Here is a 24,382-nt window from a genome sequence, read left to right as displayed (position 1 = left end):
TCCCTGCTAGCGCGTCGTCCGTCGTCTGCTTCGCCTCTACGACGACGCCCGACACCACCGCTCAACCTCAGACGGGGAAACTAAGGGATGCAGCTCTCATAGAGGACGCTGCATCATCGACTTCCGATTCAAATCGTCTTCTGGTATTGCCAACACGAGGAAACTTGATCTACGTTGACCTTGACAGCTTAAATGCTCGCGCACTCGTCGATACTGGTGCATAAACCTCCGTGATCAGTAATCAACTTCGTCACCGCCTCCAGAGCATACTTATCCCTGCCGCTACTGGTATTATTCGGGTCGCTGATGCACGAAGTACCGCGGTCATCGGAGTGTGCACAGCTCGTATTACTATTGCCAGCCACTGTATATTTGTTTAGTTTGCTGTAATCGAGCAATGTCCAAACGACGTCGTTGTCGGAGTACATTTCTTGTCGGCGCATACCGCTCTTACTGACTGTGCAACCGGCATCCTTAAACTTGAGCTTTCTCAACTTACTCATGTTCCACCTTCACCGTCATACCACTCATGCTTTCTTGACTACGTTCAGTGGTCACCGCAAGCCACCACGCCTGTTGCCTTGACCACGGCATCACCTGTCCCCGACGGCGACTACGTAGTATCTCACATAGTTGACGTGCTGTTCACCTGAAATATTGCTGTGCCGCACACCCTCGTGTTTGTTATCCACAACGACGGCCAGCTCGCGCTCCTCAACTTCAGCAAGTCGACTCAAGCTCTCCCGCAGGCCCGCGTGTCAGCGCTTGATGCATGCGACGTCGTGGCGTTGGGCGCTGAAACTTGTTCGTCCTTTCTCGCAACCGGCCCGGATAGTCCAGTCTCGGACGAGATCACCAAGATGATTGCCCCTGACGTTCCGACCTGTCAAGCCGCAGAACTCCATGACCTCCTAGCGACGTACAGGGATGACTGCCATTCGACTTCGATGACCGCCATTTGGGTCAAACGTCTCTCGTAAGTCATCTAGGTCATCGAATACATACTGGAGATGCTATTACGGTCAGACGGTGACCATATTGTGTGTCCCATTCCGAACGCGAGGTCATTCAATGCGAGGTCGATAAGTTGCCCTCCAAAGGCGCCATAGAGGCTTCTTTCTGTACGTGGGAGACACTTGTCATCTTGGTCAAAAAGGAGAAAAGGATGGCGCCTGAGATTTTCCGTCGACTATCGTGCTCTGAATAAAATTACGAGCAAAGACGTATATCCGCTGCCACGAATCGATGACACCCTTGACTGTCATCCCGGCGCGAGATACTTCTAAGGCATAGACGTGCGCTCGGTTTACTAGCAGGTTTCTCTTGACAACTTGAACCGCAAAAAAACTGCCTTAGGCATACCGGACGGCCTCTATCAGTTCAAAGTTATGCCCTTTGGACTGTGAAACTCCCTCGAAACTTTCGAACGCATGATGGACTCTCTCCTACGTGGTCACAAATGGTCCATCTGTCTCTGCTAGCTGGACGACGTCATTGTGTTTTTGCCGACGTTTGAAAGTCACCTTACCTGTTTGGCGATCATTCTATCTGTCTTTCGCCGGGCAGAACTCCAGCTAAGCTCCAAAAACTCGAATTCTGTGTTTGGTCATGTCCTAAGTACTACAGGTGTACAACATGACCCTGACAAGATTAGCGCTGTCAGGAACTTCCTGGCGCCCTCGTCTGCTAAAGATTTTAGAGTTTTGTGGGATTATGTTCGCACTTCAGCCACTTGTGCGCAATTTCTCCATCGTAGCCCGACCCCTAACCAACCTTCTAAAGAAGGACGTCCCATTCACATGGAGCCGGGACCAAGCGGCTGCATTCTCGGCGCTGACCAACTTGCTCACTTCGTCGCCTATATTGGCTCACTTCTACCCTTCCGCGACTCCTGAAGTTTGCACAGACGCTAGTGGGCATGGAAGTCGCGCCATCCTCGATCAGCACCAGCACGACCAAACACATCTTACTGCATTCGCCAGTCGCCTTCTCTCCATGTCTGAACGGAACTATTCTATCACAGAACGCGAGTACCTTTCGTTGGTTTGGGCTGTCGCGACATTTCGACGTATTTGTACGGCCGCGCCTTCTGGCTTTTTACAGACCACCATGCTCTTTCTTGGCTGTCCTCGCTCAAGAGCCTAACTCGGAGTATAGGAATATACATTTACAGGAATATACAGGACTCTCAGACTACAGGAATATGCATTTGAGGTAAATTATAAATTTGTGACACTTCATCATGATGCCAATAGTCTTTCGCGCCATCGGGCGGACCCTGCTAGCCTGTCTGACCGTGACAATGATTTTTGTGTGCTCGCTATATCTGCTTTACGCGACATCGGCACCTAACAGCGTTGGGATGAATCTCTAAAGCTCACCAATCAGAAACTCTCTTCCTCACGTTCCGACCCTTCTCTACGTCAGCATGTCCTACTCAATGAATTTCATACCGCTGCAACATGAAACTTGATGGGCCGGAATTTTCGCTGGTTATCACTCGACACCTGCATACCACAACTCTACAACATCTACACGGCCCTCCGACTGCGGGACACCTCGAGGCCTCACGCATCTACGACCGCGTGCGACAGCGGTCCTTCTGGCCTGGTTTGTATGGCTGTGAGTCGATACGTTGCTACCGGTGAGCACTGTCGTCGGCGCAAACGACCTCCTCTTCCACAGGTTGGTCTGTTTAAACCTGTCGACATTCCATCGGATCCCTTCTTTTGCGTCGGCCTTTACTTGCTCGGACATTTCTCTAAGTCCGTATCCTGCGACAAATGGATTGCAGTCGCAACTGGCTATACGACCAGATATACTATAACGCGCGCCGTGCCCAGTAGCGGCGCTGAAGACATTGCAGTCTTTCTGCTCAATCACGTCATTTTTCGACACGGGGCCCGGCGCCAACTTCTTACGGATCGTGGCCGCGGCTTCCTAGCAGAGGTCACTCACGCAATTCTTCGTAGCTCCTCTGCTGAGCATCGCCACGGCGGCCTACGATTGACAAACCGACGGTCTTATCGAGCACTTCATCCGAACTCTCGCGGATATGGTGTTTATGTACTTTACGTCTCTACTAATCTCCACGATTGGGACGCCACCCTACCTTACGTTGATGTGACCTACAACACGTCCCGGCATGACACCGCCGGCTATTCGCCGTTCTTTCTCCTGTACGGCCGCAACCCTGCGTAGCCACTCGAGACGCTCCTTCCTGCTGATGCCCCCGTACCCACCGCATATGCTCACGACGTCAACTCTCGAACGACAGTAGCTCGCCAAGTTGCTCACACTGAGCTATGTGCGTCGCAGGCCTCCCAAAAAGAGCGCTATGATAATCTGCACCGCGAAGTCGAGTACCGTCCTGAATCTCTGGTAGTACACCGCGCGCCATCTCAACGACAAGGCCTGTGCGGGAAGCTCCTCACTCACTACAGCGGACCCTGCAAAGTACTCCGCAAGCTCAACCACGTTGACTACTGCATCACTCCGCTCCCACATCATCCGTCTTTATTTAGGTCTACTACTCATGTTGTCCATGTGTCGTGGCTAAAAGCCTACTGCACTAGCAGTGCGGACTCATTTTAGAAGGCGCTGGGGCGGCCATCAGTCCGCCAGGAGTGAGGTTACGGAGAATCTCGTATGAACATGCCGTTAAAGGAACGCTTCGCTCCGCGAAGAGGAAGAAGACGGCACATGCCACGTGAGATGCTGCCAGCCATTCTGCAGTAGCAGCAACCTGTAGATAATGTCACATACGATTTCGTCGTTTCCCTATGTACTCGTGAATCCTCATGACAATATTTTTTGCCAAAGCCGACGCTTCGAACATGGCAAAAAAATATGCCTATCAAGAAAAAAGTTAGTGACGTTTCATTTCGTGAGCGCGGGCGACGCGCAAGCGTATGGGTTTTATAACGCACCCGACGCTATCGGCCCTCGGTGTGCCTTGGCGCATCACAAAGGGTATTCAAGACGGGGCTCGCGCGGTCCCACCATACGCAACAGCCGCCAGAGTTGAACGCGCCGTTGTAAAGATTCATTCACTATTTCAATTACCTAGCATGGTGTAAACGTATACAAGCAAACATGAACACATTACAATCGGTGACCGCGGACACTCGCGACACAAATGCTGGCGTGAGGAATCGAGGCAGCAGCAGCGAGCGAAATGACTTTCGTGCTGTCTATCGTTTCAACGAAACCTCAATGTGAGAATACAGCGCACGCAAAGCTACGAACCGTCAGATCACTTAGACTGCTCCAAAACCAGATCGCTTGCAAGATAAAGCGCGCCGGACCGCGCACCGCCGGACTACAACGCCCCCACTCCATGCCCTCCCTCGGGGCCCTGGTGCAATGCGCGCAACGGAATACGGTGCGCGTCCTCACGAGACAGTCATTTGAGGGATGGCCCGATGTTTGTGCGTAGGCGCGAGAAAGAGCGGGAGTGAGAGAGAAAACCTCGGGGCTTTTGCTCCTTGAATACATGACCCTATCTAGGCACTGCGGAGGAGGTTTCTTTGTGTGTGTGGTATGCGTTTGTCTCCTAGGCATTCCGGCATTGCAAAGTGGGGTCAAGTTTGTTTACGCTCCGACGCTGCCTGCTCGTGTGGTGAGCCAATGGGCGCGGACGCCCGATTTGGAGGTCGCTGTGTCTGAAAGTACATCGGACAGACATTCTCGAGCCTATGGCGCTCGTTCTGAGTCAGTCATGCCGGATTAAACCTTTCTTGCCTCTTAGGGCGCTCTACCTTAAAAAGAAAACTGATTTTTCTAGGAGAGCGGTAGGGGCCATTGTGAAGGCCCGGCCTGTCCTCCTGATGCAGTAGCTTCGCTCTTGGCAAGTTTCTCGTATGGAGGTGTCCGCAAATTTCAGAAGCATTTTTGAGTGGACCCCTTTGAGTGATCCCCTTTGAGTGAACTAAACGCACAGCGCCTTAGCAACCGCAGTTTAACGCCACTTCTTGATGTCACGTCATGAGGATTATTGGTTTTGCGACTCGCCCACGTCAGGTTAGATTAGCTTAGGTTTATGTTAGGTTTAGGTTACCTTAGGTTAGGTTAAGTTAGCATAAAAGGCGTTAAGGTGGCAAGGCGTATTCTGTGAGCGGTTGCGCAGTGCGTATATTTGTCTTTGCGTTGCCGCCACGTTAGGTTAGGTGAACGTTAGGTTAGGTTAGCTTAAAAGGTGTGAGGGAGGTGAGGCGTATTCTCACGGCTGCTATGCCGTGAGGATTATTTTTTTTTGTCTCGGCTACGTTTGTTTAGGTTGACGTTAGGTTAGCTTAAGGTTAGTTTAGGCTAGCGTAAGATGTGTTAGGATAGGGGGACGTATTCTCGTAGTGGTTGCAGGGGCATCGAGCGTCACCGACGGCCTTTCAGTCACTTGCGTTTAACCGCGGCTGCTAAGGCTCTCTGAGTTCTAGATTTTCAACATATGCGGCCCGGCAGCTGCAACGGTCTCTACTGCTCCCACGGAAACATCTGTAATGTTATTTGCAAGGTACATCGCCGTAAGGCGCTAGAAGGCTCTGGCTCGACTGACATAGCATGAGCAACGCAGGTGCGAGACAGTCTATCCGACATAGTGGTCGCCAAAGGGGCGTCAGGGCCCGCTGCTTCACCTATTTCACCGCGCGTGCAGCCAGCGTCCGAGCGTAAACAAGCTCGACCCTACTCCGCATGCCGTCACGCCTAGGGAGAAACGCATAGAAAACGCGCTAAGAAACCTCCTCCTTAGTGCCTTGACAGATCATATATTCAGGAAGCAAAAGCCCCACATTTTCTCTCTCGCGCCCGCTCTTACTCGCGCCTGCGCACAAACGTCGGGCGATCCCTCAAATGACCGTCTAGTCGCGTCCTCTCCTTGCGCTCGCGAGATTGAGCCCCCATCGTCGGCTCACCGTGGCACACTTTCACTCGCACACACAGCGTACAGCGAGCGAGGACGATGTTACCTCGAGACGAATCCACCACGTATGCATCGCAAAGACAACCACTAGCAACTGCCGAGGTCAACCTAGCCAACCCAACGCACAAGCGCCTACCTTCCTCTTCCGCGAGCTTAGCCTCGTTTCTCCATCCCCACTTCGTTCAACGTTACTGACACCTTCCTCTAGGTGGCGGTACTTTGACGCGCGCGGGGCACCCTTCTTGGCACCATCCCCGCCGCGCGACTTTCTTGACCTCTAGGCGCGTTGCTCGTTCGCTTGCTTCCTGGCCTCACACATCTCCCGCCGATTTGAGGAGCTGAGCCGTTACGCTTGCGCGTAAAAGACTGTCTCTGGAATGCGCCGCTTCACCGAGATAGGTTTCTGCGTTATATTGAGCCAGAAGTGAAAAAAATGGTTGTGGCTTAGCTAAGGTTAAGCCCAGGATGCGAAGCATACTAGCCTTTATTTTAGTTGTTGAACCACTGTTTAGCCTGGTGAACTGCTGTTGCTTGGCTATATTTGGTTCGGCTAGACGAAGAAACAACTCATGCAGGCGAGCACACGAGCTGAGACCCGGCTATGTAGCTGCGCGGCCGCAAGCGAGCGCACGAGTTGAGCCTCCGCTTTTGCAGCTGTTATGACGTCATATGGTAGCTACGCGGCCGCGCGCGGCGCAGCAAGGAAGAGCGTGGTTGTGCGGCTAGTATGCTTCGCATAATAAGAAATTCCAAGACTACTTCCTCGACACTTGGAGACATTGGACCATCGTATTCCACTGAACGTTGCATACACGAACAATTATCTGCACTACATAAGGCGTACCACTAATCCCTACTGTGATAACCGTGGCAGCTTAGAGACAGTGCAGCACATATTACTTAAATACCCCGCGTACCGTGACGAAAGAGAACTTTTGAGCTACTAATGAAAATGTTTTGCAACAATTCGTTAACGTTACCCAGCATCTTAGGTCCAATGCCCAGCCATTCAAAACGGCTGACGGCTTTGGGTTTATTGTTGAAATAATAGTCAGAAATTTGTCTAATATAAAAGCTTTAAAGATTCACCCTTACATATAGAGAAGCCTAAATTGACTCGCATTTTCACTTGTAAATACTAGTAGCAGGTCCATTTATGGCATTCCATTCTTCTGTTGCAGGAGCATCGAGTGACACCCTTCTTTCTTGCTCTGCACTTCCGTTTCTCCTCTGGAGACGACCGGAAATGAAATTCCAAAATAAATCAGAAAGAATAGTAGAGTACAAAATTCATGGGTTTCTTTATACTTATGATATCAGCGCATGAGTTTAGTTACAGGTTAAGTTACTGAAATGTGCAATAATCAGGCTTCATTAAAAATAACTGATTACCGCGCACCAAAGCACAGAATGATAGACTTTAGAGACCCGCCACGTGAGCACCCGCAAACCAGGACGTAGAAACCGGTAGTAACGACGTCTATAATGACGTGACACACAGCGTGCCATGATATTTAACCAGCTAATTAATGGAAAACAGTTACTTGGCATAGACTGAATATCTGCCTGGCAGAGCGCATGTGACGTCACTTCCTCTCTCGCTTCCCTTCTACCAGCGCTCGCCTGCTCGCGCGGTCTGACGTCGCCACCTGAGAGGGCGCGTAAGGTGCCCTTCTTGCGCCGCATGCTAGGTGGCACGCGCTGTGCTTCCTCCTGGCCCTGCCCCCTTCTTGCCCGCATGTTGTGCCAGGGAAAAGACGTGCGCTCGCTTAACCTAAAGAAAACTAACGCCGATGTGCGAGGGCAGCAATGAGACACCTAAGTCAAACATTAGAGTCCTCTACCTTTTTTTTAAACTCTTCTCTGCAATCTTTTACTCCCATTCCCAATCTCTACAGAGTTATGTGCAAATGGTTGCATACGCACCGGCAATAGTGTCTGTGTTTCTAATAAAAAGCCTCACTCTGTTTCTTTCACCGCAACGTGGCGTAATTTCTGGATTATAGTTTGCGTAAAAAGCTTGTTTACAAAACAAAATTTCGGTTCGTGGGCAGTAGCTCTGGGCGCAGACTATACGAGAGGGTAGGGATTTGTTTGAAACTGAAAAAAATGCATGAACATAAACAGATCCCGCTCGCCATCGCGCCGGGGATCTGGATATATTTTACTGTGTTAAATTGCATAGCAAAAGCAGCGCTTTGTGGTCGTCGTTTCGCACGGATTCTAGTTGATAATGACGGCTCACGACATGTAAGCGAATGCTGCTACATACTTACAGCTTTTCAGTGCTGAGATTTGCGAGCCCACGTGCCAAACGTCGCTGAAATTCACGGCAAGAATACTATGCAGTCTAATAAAGGACCCGAGGCTTTAGAGCTGTAAAAGAATTTTTCTTCGACTGTACACGGGTTGTGAACAATATAAAAACTTGATTTCCAGCCGGAATTTTTCTCTGCGGACCACTAAGCGGAGGTGACAATTCTGAAGAAGCACTGATTTTCTCTAGCACAAAACTTGGTCCTGCGTAGTATGTCATCAAAATGCAGTAACTTACAACAAATTAGTGATAATATTGTTGCCGGTTTAACTTTATTTTGCATCTTAGGTGAAAACTTCAGATCGTAGTCGAAAACACAACAATGACGCCGGACTGGCGAGCAGTAAGCTCGTCAATCATGGCAGTTTATATGGGAGTTAGAAAGGCGCTTGCAGCCAGAAGGATGTAGTTTGGGCGAATACGTGAAGAGCACATGATTTACTCGCTGGATCAACTGCCTTCCTGCTGGCTGACGGAGACACTTGGCCTAAATATGCCGCCAGTAATAAGACACCACGGTAGTCATGGAAGCTGGCGCGCAAATGCATTGGTAGTTAAGTTAGGAATGGCGGGTTATCACAGTGCATTAGGCAGCAATCCTCAACGCTGCAATTGAGGTCGCGCTCCCTCGGTAGAACTCGCAGGAAATTTATATGGCTAGCGATTGGGAGCAAAGCTTGAAACACAAAATATAGTTTCTTTTCTGGCTATTGAACGCAACCTAAATTTCATTTTATTACAGTACACGCATGCGGTTACAAATATTAACGCAGGACTCTCGTGAACATACCAGGAAATAAAAAATAAAGCTTGCGATGCTCCCCTGCTGTGAAAACTTTTTGCTGGCGTTGTACACCGGTAGCGATGTTCGGAAGAGTGTCAATTCGAGAAACTAACCATCCTGCCCAGTTTAACCCTCACGAAATTTGTATAGCTACGCAATCGGGAGAAAACGTTCGCAACCAGGAATTTCACGAATAAATAGGTTTCTTCTCACCCTTAGCATGCAAGCTTAATTTCGTTTTATTACAGTACGCGCACGCGGTTTCTTACAGCAACGCAGTAGTAGTGGGAACGCACAAGAAATAATATTAAAGCTTGCATTGCTCCTCGGCTCTGAAAAGGTTTTGCTCGGTTGAAAAGGTTTTGTGCAGCGGTAGGAATGTTGAGCGGTGTCCAAAGTCGACAAACTAACCATCTTTGCCAACCTGCTTCCTCCAAGGCTTGACAGCCGGAGGGGCGAAGACGACCACGCAGTTCGCTTACCTCAACGTCCAGACGCCTGGAGACCTCGCGAGTCTTCAATGGTACGAGTCTTCGCTGGGATATCTCTCCCCTTGTGATAAACTCGACTCAGAGGAACTTTTCGTCGACGTATACTGCGCTTCTATCAATTTCCGTGACGCCATGCTCGCCAGTGGAAAAGTGAACATGGACACTTCACGCGGTGAGTGTTTCCTTTGCATACCTTACTATTTTAACCTCCTAAGGAGGTATCCCGCGGTTTAGAACCCACCACTTCAGGCACCAAGCTCGCACAGATGCCATTACGCACACAACTGTGTGACAGAACTTTATTTTAAGAGAACGCTTACAATCAGTTAAGTATCCTTACATGATTTGAAGGTGAGAGCATTAGGACTTGTCTAAGTTATCACCTTAAGTAGCACTCCACCTCTATCCACCTTGCTCTAAGTTATGCAATCTTAATCCACTTTACACCACCTTAATACGCCTGGATCTAATTTATGACAATCTTAATCCATTTTAATCGACGCTAATTAATTTACCTTCATTCACTTTACTTCACCGTGGGATTTCGCAGTGGGAGCCGCCGCAGTTCCCGCGCCGGAACCGTGACGTGTTCATTGGTCACGTTTGTTTCTGTGCCATCGGATGATAACGGCGGAGGGACCCCGGATTTTTCGCTTCATTGTGCATATAAGGCATTCGCCTTAAAAAATCTACTCTGCGAGAAGTATTCGCGCTTCTTTTAGTACCGTTATGCTTCCATTGTGTGTATCACGGGCACGCACGTATCCGATTTAATTTTGCCCCCAATGTCGTGAAATATGCTTAGTTAGGAATAACCCAAATTGAAATGCGTGTCATCGATGATGACTGTCTCTAGAAGTGTATGCGACTAGTCGAGGCAAGAGAGAGACGATACGCAAGCTGGTAGCTGGTGACTATCCTCAAGAGTGACTCTTGTAGCCGTGCTAATACCCATGTGGAGCGCAGCGCAAGAATGCGTTTCTTTCAGCTTTTTAGCTTTCGAAAGAAGCGGTAACAAATAGGGATTGAGAATCATGGTCTTGCTTTGGAGAAGCATCATCTGACGCGCACATCAAGGCGGACGGACACGATTATATAAAGGCAGTGAATTGCTTCATCATCATCTTATTTTAGTACACTGCAGGACGGAGGAGGTATCTGGCAGCAATCTCCAATTACTTTTGTAGTGCGCTAGATGATTCCAACTTGTGCCTACTAATTCCCTAATTTAATCACCAACCTAATTTCCTTTCGTCCTGGATTACGCTTCCCTTCCCTGAGCACCCTTTCTGTAACTGTAAAATATGCACCCGTAATATGCCCTGCGAATAAAGCTCCATTGTTTTTTCTAACTAGAATGTTGCTTATCACCATTTGGTCTCTGATTCTGAGTCTCTGACAACCCAACTTTTTCTTACGGCCGCCAACCATAAGTGCCTGCAGCTTGAGTGAACTTAGGGTAATCTACATAGAATGATAGTTCATGTTGGCTAATATGCTGAGTAAGGTGGCAGAAATACACATTCATCACGGATGTTGTAGTAGTGTGAATAATGGAAATTTCACAAGTTAAACGAATATAGCGATGTCACTGCAAGCCTTGAACTGCGTAGTACACTCCTTCCTCTGGGAGCAGAAGACAGCGCTTCTACTAGCTGTGCTGGTCTGCTTCACTTCAATATGTGCAATCATATGAAGCTAACCGACAGTGAAACCAAGAAAATGCATATGGTAATTCACGAAACAACTATTTGCTGCCAGTTGTATCTGAATCCAAGTCTTCGAATTGCACGTGGACTCACTGCGGTTGCTTAGCGGCTATGGTATTGAGCAGCTAAGCACGAGGTCGCGGGATCAAATCCCGGCCACAGCGGCCGTATTTCGATGGCGACAAAATGCGAAAACACCAGTGTGCTTAAATTTAGGTGCACGTTATTGAACGCCAGGTGGTCCAAATTTCCGACGCCCCCCACTATGACGTGCCTCATAATCAAATCGGGGTTATGGCACGTAAAACCCAACATTTTTTTTTAATTACGCGTGCGATGATGTTACCTATTGATACGGGGTACACATCAACCTTTTTGCATTACGTGTTCTAAAAGTCGCCCTGGGAGTGTTCCTAGCTTTCCAACTCACGGTGTTCCGTCGCTTTCTTTTTTTAAACGAGTTGTTCTTTTTAGTCCACTTTTGTTTCTCTTTACTTTGTTTCAACATTTCAATTAAAACAATTATTTACTCTTTCATTTTATTGAAAAGAAAAGACAAAATATGTACGTATAGATATCATTGTCTCTTGGTTGGTATGATTGTAATGAAAAATTGGGCGGCTCAATTTGTTTTGTTCTCGTTCACTGCAATTCATGTATACCTATTACATCTTCACAATACTGGCATATCTATTTTAATAAAAACGAATGTACTAAAAACTCCATGTTAAGTCTCGCAATTCCGTCACTACAGCTCGATTACTTGAAGAAGAGGACACTAATTCCAAAGAGAACTTAGAAGTCCTGTTCCCTGAGTAATAAAAAAAACATACCAATTAACGTGCCCTTAATAACTGAAGCGGAACCGTATAATAAATAAACCTTTATTTAACAAAAATCCTTCCCTCAGTACTTTGTCTAGAAGTACATCTTCAGTATATGGGGCGAAAGACATTGATGTTTTAGGCAACATCATTCAAGTCGATAAACGATAGCGTGCTCATAATTATTGAGCACAACAGAACGCTGACGGAAACGTACGGCAACGTAGGAGTCACATCGCTACGCTGTATGTTTTTCTCGGTCTTCGATCATTCTTCTCATGAGCGTCATGTTCCCGCATGCGTCTTCCAAACGGAAGAGCCAACCGCAGACTTTTATGTCTGGCTTGATCGTTCAGGTGACGACGTCGCAGAGGAGGCCTTCCTCGGAATGGAGTACTCAGGCCGCGACTGGAACGGACGGCGTGTCATGGGAATGGTCAGCGGCAAGGGCATAGCGACCGTGCTCGCTGCCGACCCGATCATGAAGTGGGAAATTCCCGAGTCCTGGACCATGGAAGAGGCTGCTACGGTGCCCGTGGCATACTCTACGGCCTACTACGCCTTGGTTGTGCGCGGCGAAGTGCAACCTGGCGAGTCGCTCCTAATACACAGTGGCAGCGGAGGCGTCGGACAAGCTGCAATCGCAATTGCCCTTTCGATGGGCTGCGCGGTCTTTACCACTGTAGGTGAGTTGAATGCGCAAACAGAAAAAAGAAAGACTGAGTCACAGACAACGCATCTAGTTAGAACTAAATTCAGTAAATACTTGTTTAAAGCAATGAGGGGTACTGAAACAAGCGTTAGTTTCAGCGCAGGGCCATACCGAAGGTCCCTCGTGAGAATCACATCTTGACGTTACAAACTGTGCAAACGTAGCCCTTCGCATCCTCTCGAGTGCGCGCGTATGTGCTCTCGCGAAACCGTTCTACGCAGTGTAATGCACGTGGTGATCATCTCAACGCGCTGGTTGGCGTTTGCGCCATAGAAGTACACGTTGGATTGCCACTTAGCTAACATTATGTATTATGGTGTTACCTGTAAGCAACAAAAAAAAGCGATTGCTGCCTATTGGTTAGGGGCTCGGGCTGCTGCGCAGATGAACCGAGGTTCGAACCCATCGTAGGGTAGATAATTGAATGTTCTTTGTTCTGAAATCTGAGGTAGTCGCAAGAGAGCAGTAGCACCGAGCAGCCAGGGTGAGCAAAGTCCGGGAGGATTAGCCAAGAAAGAGTCGCTTTAAAATATGCGAGGTTGCTCATCTTGAAGATGATGTCCTAGTGTTTTATGGAGCAATGACTACATGAGGCCAAAGAGCGTCATGCCGGTGAATTTCGATGAGTTCTCAATGACCAATTACGTTGAGCAGACGTAACGCGGCTGTATAGATGGCTAAGACAGTCGCTGTATAAGTACGCAATACATACGTGTATTCAAGGATGAAAATCACTAGTGACGTTTCCTACGAGGATGTAAGATTTATATCACCTACGGCGTTGCTTTAGAGTCACTTAGCGCCCCAATTCCCGCCTTTCTAACAGAATAAGTTATGACATATACATATCATTCTAGAAGTAGGTGTCGCGTGAAGTACTGTAATGAGCTGGAGCTCCGCCATCAGTTTTTTGTAAAGTCTAGGGAACGCCTAAAGAAAGGGACCGATACTCTATGCAATACGACTGCTGTAACTAGACGAACACAAAACGATGTAGCTGAGAGTGCTCATCGTTATTCTGTCTAGACTTTGCACGACACCGCTGTGAAAAATTGATAAGCGCTTCTTTTACATGAGGTATATTCAATGCCTCTCCCTGAGGTCCTTTGAGAGCTTTCGTCTTCCCCAAAGGCGAGCGCTTACAACATTGTGCTCACTTGCAGTGAACGCACTCCGCTACCTTGTCGAACTTGCAAATATAGGGTGCAGTGTGAGACAGCTATTTCAGAAAAATATGCTCTCAATTATGCATTACTTTTTAGCGAGTGTGTGCATGAGTTCGCAACAATCAATTATATGTGATTCAAAGGTGTTCTCGAACGAAGTTTGCAGTTTCACCAAGGTTGAACAGCCCCGAGGTTCTTAGTTCACGTTCTTACTACACTTAATGATGTATCGCGTATTATCAGTAGTCATGAAGGATTGCAGCACCGTGTATTCGAGCTGCTCGTCACGGTTCTTTTAAGGATGCGCATTCTTCAAGCTAACTCCCAGATATCATTAAGCAGACACTAAAGAAATATATCAGGTCAGGCTACGGTGATAGATTAGGGCTCTGCAACAAAGAATTCGTCATGGGGAGCGAGAAGAGTGTTTTGTAAGCGAAAAATGCTCCAAATGTAACTTTGCAGTGGCGCCGCCTGTCCTGGGCGATGGGATCTCTGATGTTGAGTCAGCACAGGCTGTTTCAAAGAAAGTGGCATATAGCGAAATTGCGTGGAAATTATATCAATTGATTCGTTACTAAGGGGGTGGTTCAAATTGGGAAGCAGCGGGATCTTCGGGGGCAAGTTGTTACCCAACAAATTGACCTAGTGACACAGAGAAATCGCTGAGACGACAGAGGTCGATGGTACGCTGCGGTCACATGAGCGACGTTATTAGTAAATATTTCGGCATGAAAGAAAGCATAGCCCATGCTGAACCAGATACAGCAAAAGAAAAGCCTGTGAACTGAAAGTAGAATGTAGAAGGCTCTTACTAGAAGAAAGTTAAACGACATTGTGCCTGACGACACGGCAGCAGGAAGCGATAAGGTCTAAACACAGCCAACCAAATAGCTGTGTCCCAACAGGAAGGTAGAGGGGACTAGTGCCATGGAGCAAGTCATTCAAACAAAGAAAATTTCGGTTGGTAGGCCGAAAAACCGGAAAACATAGAGAACCTGATCCCTCAAAGCAGAGGTGATGAGGATATGAGGCCTACAGGCCAGTTATGCAATCGTCATGTCAATGTAAGCCATGAAATTAGAGCTGTCGCAGTGGATGGAGAATCATGTTGTACTTAGGAAACTACAGTGTGGAAACCACCAGGTGAACGCTTAGAGAATAATTTCTTTATACTCGCACAATACTTGAACATTGCACTAACTCATAATATATCCTTATGATTAACAATGCAATATTATATAATAACGGAACGTATACAGGGCATTGCTATGGTATGTTCTATGACATGAACGACGATTTCAGGGAGCTATGGAGAGGGACATACATACGTAGCCCAGTACAATTTGTATGGAAAGGACGGAAATGCAAACAGCTAGTGCAAATGCACCAATGACTGAAACAATAATTCCTTATTTCCATTGCTGTTATCGCTTAATGTCAAATCCTATAAGATTAAAAACGCGAAAAGACAGGTCAGAACAAGAAACACGGACAAGCGCTTGTTATGGACACATAAAAAGGGACTGAAAAAAAGTGACTTGAATTTTGATTTCTGTGACATCTGTAATGGACAAAGGGCGCTACAGAGCGTCCCTGAGTTTTGTATACGAATGATATAGGAATTATAGTGCACAGTGCAAGGAACTTACAGATACTTTTGAATACTTGTGGCAAAAAAACAGGAAGACACTTTGTCGAGACTAAAGTTGAAACGGCGGAAGCCTGACACCATTGTCAATGGCGCATAAACGGGATGCGGGGCAAAGATCAGTCTCTCGCTTACTGCGTTCAGGGGTGGCAGGTGTGCCGGCTTGGGTGGGTAAACGTAGCCATTAGTAGTCGAGAAGTTGGGGATCTTACCGACGCGAAGCGATTCCACGCACGTTCGCCACACGACAAATATTTCTACGTGCCGCCCGGGGAAGTACTGCCGCAATAAGTCGTGACTGCATGATGGTGCTACACGGAGGTCCATGACAAACCACAGCCGATCACACACAGAGCACGTGGCGCCAAACTCGTTCTGGACGAAGTGTCGGTTAAAGTAGTTTGTAACCGGCTGGAACTGTTGCAGCGCCGTTTGTGAATCAGGAGGAGACGCGTCTTCCATGGCGGTGTCGTGGTGTAGTTGGCCATCCTGATCATCACTTGCTGCGGCAAGATGGCGGTGATGGCGCTTCCGAGCTTCATTTGCCTTGGTACCCGGAGATACAGCGAGTCGCTTCGAACGCATTGCCTCTATTGCGTTGGCCCGTCGCGTTCCTGGACTCTGGTGTCGGACGCGCCTCGCCGCCCTGATGCATGCGACGTATACGCTCAGCCTCTCTTGAGCGCCGCTTGCGTTCAGCGGCTGCCGCACGTCGCGTGCTGGGAGACACTGGTTTGGCGGGCGAGACGAGGTATTCTTTCCGCACGATACCGCAAAGTAAACTACCGCCACCGCCACCGTCCCACCACACCCAAGGAGACGGTCGCCACGCGTGCCTCGCCACTGTGACGTCAGGCCACCGAGCGCCCAATCGGGAGGCCACCTCTAGCGCCTGACGACAGTGACCTCAGGGCGCACCGTCGAGTACATGGCCGCCACGCGTGCCGATGTGATGAGTCATCCTGTGTGGCGCCGAACAACCCCGACACCCGCACTTGATGACAGTTACGTCACGCACTAGAGCAAATCAGGTGGCGCACACCTGTGCCTAGCGACAGTGACGTCACCACTCAGAGGAGACCAATCAGGAGGCCGGAAAGCTGTGACAGTTTCTGCTAATGGCAAATGACCTTGACAATGAGCCATTAAAGGCTTCCGCCTTAATACAGCAGCCACATATATGCGTCTTAATTTTAGCCCATAGAAATCGGGAATCGCGATCTTTAATGAGGGGACGAACAAGTACGTGCTAGCAATATAACATGCAGCCATACCCTTAGTTAAGCAATAATGCATGAGCAGGCCGCCATTGGAATCTGAACCTGGCAACGTTTAACGCTAGAACGTTATCTAGTGAGGCGAGTCAAGCAGTGCTATTGGAGGAATTGGAGGGCAGTAAATGGGATATAATAGGGCTCAGTGAGGTTAACAGGACAAAAGAAGCATATACAGTGCTAAAAAGCGGGCACGTCCTATGCTACCGGGGCTTAGCGGAGACACGAGAACTAGGAGTCGGATTCCTGATTAATAAGGATATAGCTGGTAACATACAGCAATTCTACAGCATTAACGAGAAGGTGGCAGGTCTCGTTGTGAAACTTAATGAGAGGTACAATATGAATGTCGTACGGCTCTACGCCTCTACATCCAGTCATGATGGCCAGGAAGTCGAAAGCTTCTATGAGGATGTGGACTGGGCGATGGGTAAAGTCATAACAAAATACTCTATACTGATGGGCGACTTCAATGCCAGGGTAGTCAAGAAGCAGGCTGGTGACAAGTCATTGGAGGAATATGACATAGGCTCTAGGAATAGCGAGGGAGAGTTATTAGTAGAGTTGGCAGAACAGAATAATATGCAGATAATGAATACCTTCTTCCGCAAGCGGGATAGCCGAAAGTGGACGTGGCGGAGCCCGATTGGTGAGCCTAGAAATCAAACAGACTTTATACTCTGCGCTAACCCTGGCATCATACAAGACGTGGGCGTGCTCGGCAAGGGGCGCTGCAGTGACCATAGGAAGGTAAGAACTCGAATTAGCTTAGACTAGAGGAGGCAACTGAAGAAACTGGTAGATAATAAGACGATCAATGAGTTAGCGGTAACAGGGAAAATAGAGGAATTCCGGATCAAGCTACAGAGCAGGTATTCGGCTTTAACTCAGGAAGAGGGCCTTAGTGTTGAAGCAATCGCCGACAATATCATGGGCATCATTAAGGAGTGTGCAATAGAAGTCGGTGTTAACTCCGTTAGACAGGTTACCAGTAAGCTATCGCAGGAGAAGAAAGATCTGAGCAAGAAACGCCAATATATGAAAGCATCTAACCCTACTGCTACAATAGAACTGACAGAACTTTCCAAGTTAATCAACAAGCGTAAGACAGCTCACATAAGGAAGTATAATATGGATAGGATTGAACATGCGTTCAGGAACAGAGGAAGCCTTAAAGTAGGGAGAACGAAACTAGGAATAGGCAAGAATCAGATGTATGCGTTAAGAGACGAAGCCGGCAATATCATTACTAATACGGTTGAGATAGTTCAAGCGGCTGAGGAGTTCTATAGATATTTATACAGTACCAGTGGCACCCACGACGGTAATGGAATAGAGAATAGTCTAGAAAACTTTGAAATCCTACAAATAACGCCGGAAGAAGTAAAGAAAGCCTTGGGAGCTATGCAAAGGGGGAAGGCAGCTGGGGAGCACCAGGTAACAGCAGATTTGTTGAAGGATGGTGGCAGATTGTTCTACGAAAACTGGCCACCCTGTATACGCAATACCTCATGACCTCAAGCGTACCGGAATCTTGGAAGAATGCTAACATAAATCTGATCCATAAGAAAGGGGACAGCAAAGACTTGAAAAATTATAGACCGATCAGCTTACTGTTCGTTGCCTACAAAGTATTTACTAACGTAATTGCAAAGATAATCAGGAACACCTTTGACTTCTGTCAACCAAAGGACCAGGCAGGATTCTGTAAAGGCTACTCAAGAATAGACCATATTCACAGTATCAATCGGGTTATAGAGAAATGTGCGGAATATAACCTACCCTTATATATAGGTTTCATTGATTACCAGGAAGCGTTTGAGTCCGTCGAAACCTCAGCAGTCATCGAATCAGGGTGTAGACGAGTCCTATGAAAAAATACTGAAAGATATCTATAGCGGCTCCACAGCCACCGTAGTCCTCCACAAAGAAAGCAACAAATCCCAATAAAAAAGGCGTCAGGCAGGGAGATACGATCTCTACAATGCTATTCACAACGTATTTACAGGAGGTATTCAGAGACCTGGTTGGGGAAGGATAGGGGATAAAAGTTAATGGAGAATACTTTAGTAACTTGGGATTCGCTGTTGATATTGCCTTGCTTAGTAACTCAGGGGACCAATTGCAATGCATGCTTACTGACCTGCAGAGGCAAAGCGGAAAGGGGGGTCTAAACATTAATCCGCAGAAAACTAAAGTAATGTTTAACAGTCTCGGAAGAGAACAGCAGTTTACGATAGGTAGTAAGGCACTGGAAGTAGTAAGGGAATACATCTACTTAGGGCAGGTAGTGACGGCGGATCCGAATCATGAAACTGAAATACTCAGAAGAATAGGAATGGGCTGGGGTCCGTTTGGCAGGAATTCTCAGATCATGAACAGCAGGTTGCCATTATCCTTCAAGAGAAAAGTGTATAACTGCTGTGTCTTACGAGTACTCACGTACGGGGCAGAAACCTGGAGGCTTACGAAAAAGGTTATACTTAAATTGAGGACGATGCCACGAGCTACGGAAGAAGAATTGTGGGTGTAACTTTAAGTGATAAGAAAAGAGCAGATTGGGTGAGGGAACAAACGCGAGTTAATGACATCTTAGTTGAAATCAAGAAAAAGAATTGGGCATGGGCACGGCATGTAATGAAGAGGGAAGATAACCGATGGTCATTAAGGGTTACGGATTGGATTCCAAGGGTAAGGATGCGTAGCAGGGGGCGGCAGAAAGTTAGGTGGGTGGATGAGATTAAGAAGTTTGCAGGGATAATATGGCTACATTAGTACATGGCTGGGTAGTTGGAGAAGTATGGGAGAGGCCTGTGCCATGCAATGGGGGTAGCCAGGTTCATGATGATGATAATGATGATGATGATGATAAATTCATGAGCCATTCCACCATGTGAAGTTAGATGACGAGTGAAGGTGTGTAGCACACGACAAAGAGGTGACACAGCATTTTGAACTAAGGTGCGAACACATTTATTGCCTTGATCAGCGGTCATCGTGACCAAACTACGCACACACATTTATTTTGATACACTCGTCTTTATTCGTTTTATGTATTAGTTATATGCATTCGTACTTTCACTTAACGATATATGTAGGCAAATATTATGAGACCGAAATCACCGCACCGACTGGCGGTGGGCCAGTGCTGTCAGCGCCTGCGCAGAGGGTATGACAGGATTGGAACGCTGACATGATGAGCGGCAACGGAGCCAGCGGTGAAAGAAAACGATGACGGTGACCGCGCGAGCAGTGGCACGAGCGCGTTCGTGCTCTGACGCTGAGCACTGCCAATTAGCCCGCTGTGGTCGAAAGCGACGACGAAGGCGTGAGCAGCCACACAAGCATTTGCTTGTGTCGCTGTTATTTCTTTGCTATTTGAGGGCGAAGCGGGCTGCCCAAGGAAAGGAAATACCAGAAAAAAATATTCCACTCAGGTTGAGACATCTGTCTGCTGCTTTAAATGTTCGGAAACGACTCAGCACATCGTTAATAAATTCTGAGGCATATTCATAATGAACGCGCACTTTTCTGAAGCGCAGACATCAATAGCACATCGAAGCATTCACTTGTCAGCAGTCGAGGTAATTAAGAGATGATATAGTATTCATGAAAGAAAGGTGCCGAAACAATTACTGATGGTGCTCGATCGAAGCTAATAGGCCAAACGAACGCACGCACGAACCAACGTAACTCAAGTAATGACTATGGTAAAATGATAGTCTGACGACGACCGCATGACAATGGTGTGACGACGACTGTATGACGACGATGGTGTGACGATAACGGCATGGAGTGGGTCAGTGAGGAATTTAGAATGCCGAGGATGGAATGACCGTGACGCTGTCACGACGGATGTAACACAACGAATGCTTGAAGATCTTAGCATTACAACAACATTAGAACAGTGGGATGAAAGCGAGTGTATGACATCATTGGCATGACGACGATTGTATGGCGAAGCCTGTGTATTGAGGATAGTGAAACAACGATGGCATGACGTGAGTCGGATGACGAAGGAGCAGTGACGACAGGGGAATAATCGCGACAGCAGGGTGACGATTGTATGACAAGGGTTGCGTGATAGGGATTGCGTGACGACGATGACGTGGCAACGATGGTGTGAGAACGACGACATAATCACAGTTGAATAACGACAGCACGAATACATGTATAGTTGTACTGTCGATTGGCGAACGATTGACATCGATGGAACAAAGAAGGTGGTATGACGACGACGACAATGGAACTGATTTAGTGAAGTGATGACTATGGTACGACGACATGACGACGGCATGACAACAGTGCTGTGACGACACAATGACGAACACGACATGACAGGCAGAAGAACAGTGGGGAGACTAAGATTGTACGATCACAATGGCGTGGCAGCGACTGTATCACGAAGCCAATAAGATGACGATGGCGTGAAGACAACGGCATAATGATGGTCGGATGGCGAAGGTAGTGTATTGGCATGAGAACGACCACGAAGACCTCAAGACGGTGATGGGGCCATATTATGCAACAATGAATGCATGACGACTGTATAAAGACGATGGCTGGATGACCACGGCTTGGCAAGGTCTGGATGGCAAATCTAGAATGACGACGAAGCAACGACCAGGACCGCGTAATAACCATCAGGACATGATTTGCGGTCCCTGTATTAGAAACCTCATGCCCTGGGTAAGTGTAGAAGTCGTCCCGATAGCAACATGACGAGAACCAGATAACGAAGCTGGAGTGACAATGATAGAACGAACACAATGGTAAACGACCTCGAGCACATACCTTGTACTTCAAACGGCTAGACAAACAAGGGCACTGAGCCGGCGTAGGAGGTTGGATAGATAGATAGATAGATAGATAGATAGATAGATAGATAGATAGATAGATAGATAGATAGATAGATAGATAGATAGATAGATAGATAGATAGATAGATAGATAGATAGATAGATAGATGAAAAATGTATAGCTAGGCCTCAAACAGATAAAGTAGGTAAATAATGCTAATCGCTATAGTGACAATATTAGTAGCAATAATAATGAAATTTCACACATTACCATTCATGTATTTGTTACCCTGTGCGGGGTATTGACGAAGAAGAAAGTAGTTTAACTTTCAATTACGAAAGCAGACTGTGGTATAAAGTTCGTAAACAGGGATAAGGTGCCTCAGAAAGGCTGGCCAACGTTTCGATAGGAGGACCTATCTTCGTCAAAGGCGGCCTCGTCATCCTCGGCGTGTTAGTTTTAAAGGGTTAGTGCAGTGACGTCACGTGCAGGTGTTGTCGCTGGCGGCTGGTTTTAAAGAGAGAGACTACCAGAGGAAACAAGCGCTGTCGTCCGACTTCTATGAGCTTCGTTCCCAAGACGAGGGGACAAGAGCGTGAAAGTGGGCACGCGGGGAGAAGAGAAAATAAGCAAAAGCAGAAAAAGAAAAGTAAAAAAGGGCGGAAGAAAAAGAAGGGGGGGGGGAAGACAGGGCGGCACCAAGACAGAACCAAGACAGGGGGGGAGAGAAAAAGAACAAGAATGAGAAAAACAAAATTGTGAGAAAGACAGGGGCTAGGGAGCGTGTTGGGGATGCGAGAGCTTAGGAAGCATTCAGGGGGAGTCGTTGGCGGCATGTTTTTGTGGCATTAGAAGGGCCGGTCAGGCGGTCAGTGCGCGAGTAACACACAAAAAAAGGGGAAAAAAAGCGCATGCATGCACAAAAAAAAAAAAAAAAAACATGAATTGAAAGAGTCACTTGAGTAGCATAGCAGCAATACGTCGAGTAATTTTGAAATAGTTAAGATGTTAAGTTAAGTTTCAGGATCAAGGCTCGATCAAGGAGGATCAAGGCTCGATCAAACTTGGTCGAGCCGAGGTCCTCCAGCCCCGCCCGAGGATCACAAGAACAACAACGCCTCTTCTTACTACTAAATTCTCAAACGCACTCCCAAACGTGAATAACATCCTTAGTAAATACTACCCAATTCTCACCAGCAACCAGAAACTTAAGAAGATTTTTCCCGACCCTCCCAGAGTAGCTCACAGACGCAACACTAATCTTAAAGATGTTCTTGTGCACGCCAAACTACAGACAAAGAGGAAGTTGGGAAGCAATCCCTGTGGCCGCCCCAGGTGCTCTACATGCAAACATATTCAATCTACTACTACAGTAAAAAGCACAGCGTCGAATTACGCACACAAGGTAACTTCGGCTTTCACCTGCACATCAAGCAACGTAGTCTACTGTCTAGAATGCGCCGCTTGTAGCAAACAATACATAGGTGAGACTGGACAACAAATTAATACAAGACTCAACGGTCACCGCGCCGACACAAAACACAATTTACCCAAAGCAGTAGCCAGCCACTTTAACGAACATGGTCATATATTTGACAAAGCAAGGCTCTATATACTACAAACAAATTTCCGTTCCCCTCGCGAAAGGAAGTATACGGAATCATACCTCATACACAAGTTTAATTGCCTACACCCGACAGGAATTAATTTGGCACGCGGCAATTTAGAATCTTTAAAAGCGGTAACTTAAATCTGAAATTCTCTTATCATCAACCAAGACAAAACACATTAGGCCACCAGCTAATCCTAATTCTTAACCTCACCTACTCTTCCGTTTCGGAAAAAAAAAATAAAATAAAATTTTCCTGCCTACTACTCAATTTAATGTACGCTTTCAGGTTTTTACGTCTATACCAACTGTACGATCGCCTTCTGCCATGTACACTTGCCCCCACCCGCTTCTACGCACGTCACCCTCCTGTTTGTCATTCTGTCTTCGGTCCCCCCTCCCCTTCTCTTTTCCCTTCCTTTTTTTTTAAATCTATCTTTTGAAACCCCCTCATCAACACATTCCGAAGTCAATAGGCCCTTGTCGGCGTCTCAACCCAGAGTATCGCCACTTCTGGATGCCGCCGTAACAACACCTACGTTGAGCGACTGGGGCAATGCCCCTTGAAAGACCATGCCGCTGCCGTTCAGTCACCCCATACATTTCACCGCAGACTCCTCGTCGCCATCTTAACTATTTCAAAATTACTCGACGTATTGCTGCTATGCTCCTCAAGTCACTCTTTCAATTCATGTTTTTTTTTTGTGCATGCATGCGCTTTTTTTTTCCTTTCTTTTGTGATTTACACGCGCACTGACCGCCTGACCGGCCCTTCTAATGCCACAAAAACATGCCGCCAACGACTCCCCCTGAATGCTTCCTAAGCTCTCGCATCACCAACACGCTCCCTAGCCCCTGTCTTTCTCAAAATTTTGTTTTTCTCATTCTTGTTCTTTTTCTCTCCCCCCCCTGTCTTGGTTCTGTCTTGGTGCCGCCCTGTCTTCCCCCCCCCCTTTTTTTCTTCCCTCCTTTTTTACTTTTCTTTTTCTGCTTTTGCTTATTTTCTCTTCTCCCCGCGTGCCCACTTTCACGCTCTTGTCCCCTCGTCTTGGGAACGAAGCTCACAGACGTCGGACGACAGCGCTTGTTTGCTCTGGTAGTCTCTCTCTTTAAAACCAGCCGCCAG

General features: G+C 47.4%; 1 protein-coding gene across 1 annotated transcript in view; it reads left to right on the top strand.

The window, feature by feature from the left end:
• Positions 1-24,382, top strand: part of LOC126519861 (fatty acid synthase-like) — a 97,584-nt gene that overhangs the window by 33,138 nt on the left and 40,064 nt on the right. Inside the window, exons 6-7 of the mRNA XM_072284055.1 lie at positions 9,460-9,684; positions 12,402-12,731. Coding sequence (XP_072140156.1) covers positions 9,460-9,684; positions 12,402-12,731 — 555 coding nt within the window. The remainder of the gene's footprint in view (positions 1-9,459; positions 9,685-12,401; positions 12,732-24,382) is intronic.

The sequence above is a fragment of the Dermacentor andersoni genome, chromosome 8, assembly GCF_023375885.2.
Source record: "Dermacentor andersoni chromosome 8, qqDerAnde1_hic_scaffold, whole genome shotgun sequence".
Lineage (NCBI taxonomy): Eukaryota > Metazoa > Arthropoda > Arachnida > Ixodida > Ixodidae > Dermacentor > Dermacentor andersoni.
Note: the sequence above shows the minus strand (reverse complement) of the source record. Positions and strands in the feature narration are given on the sequence as shown.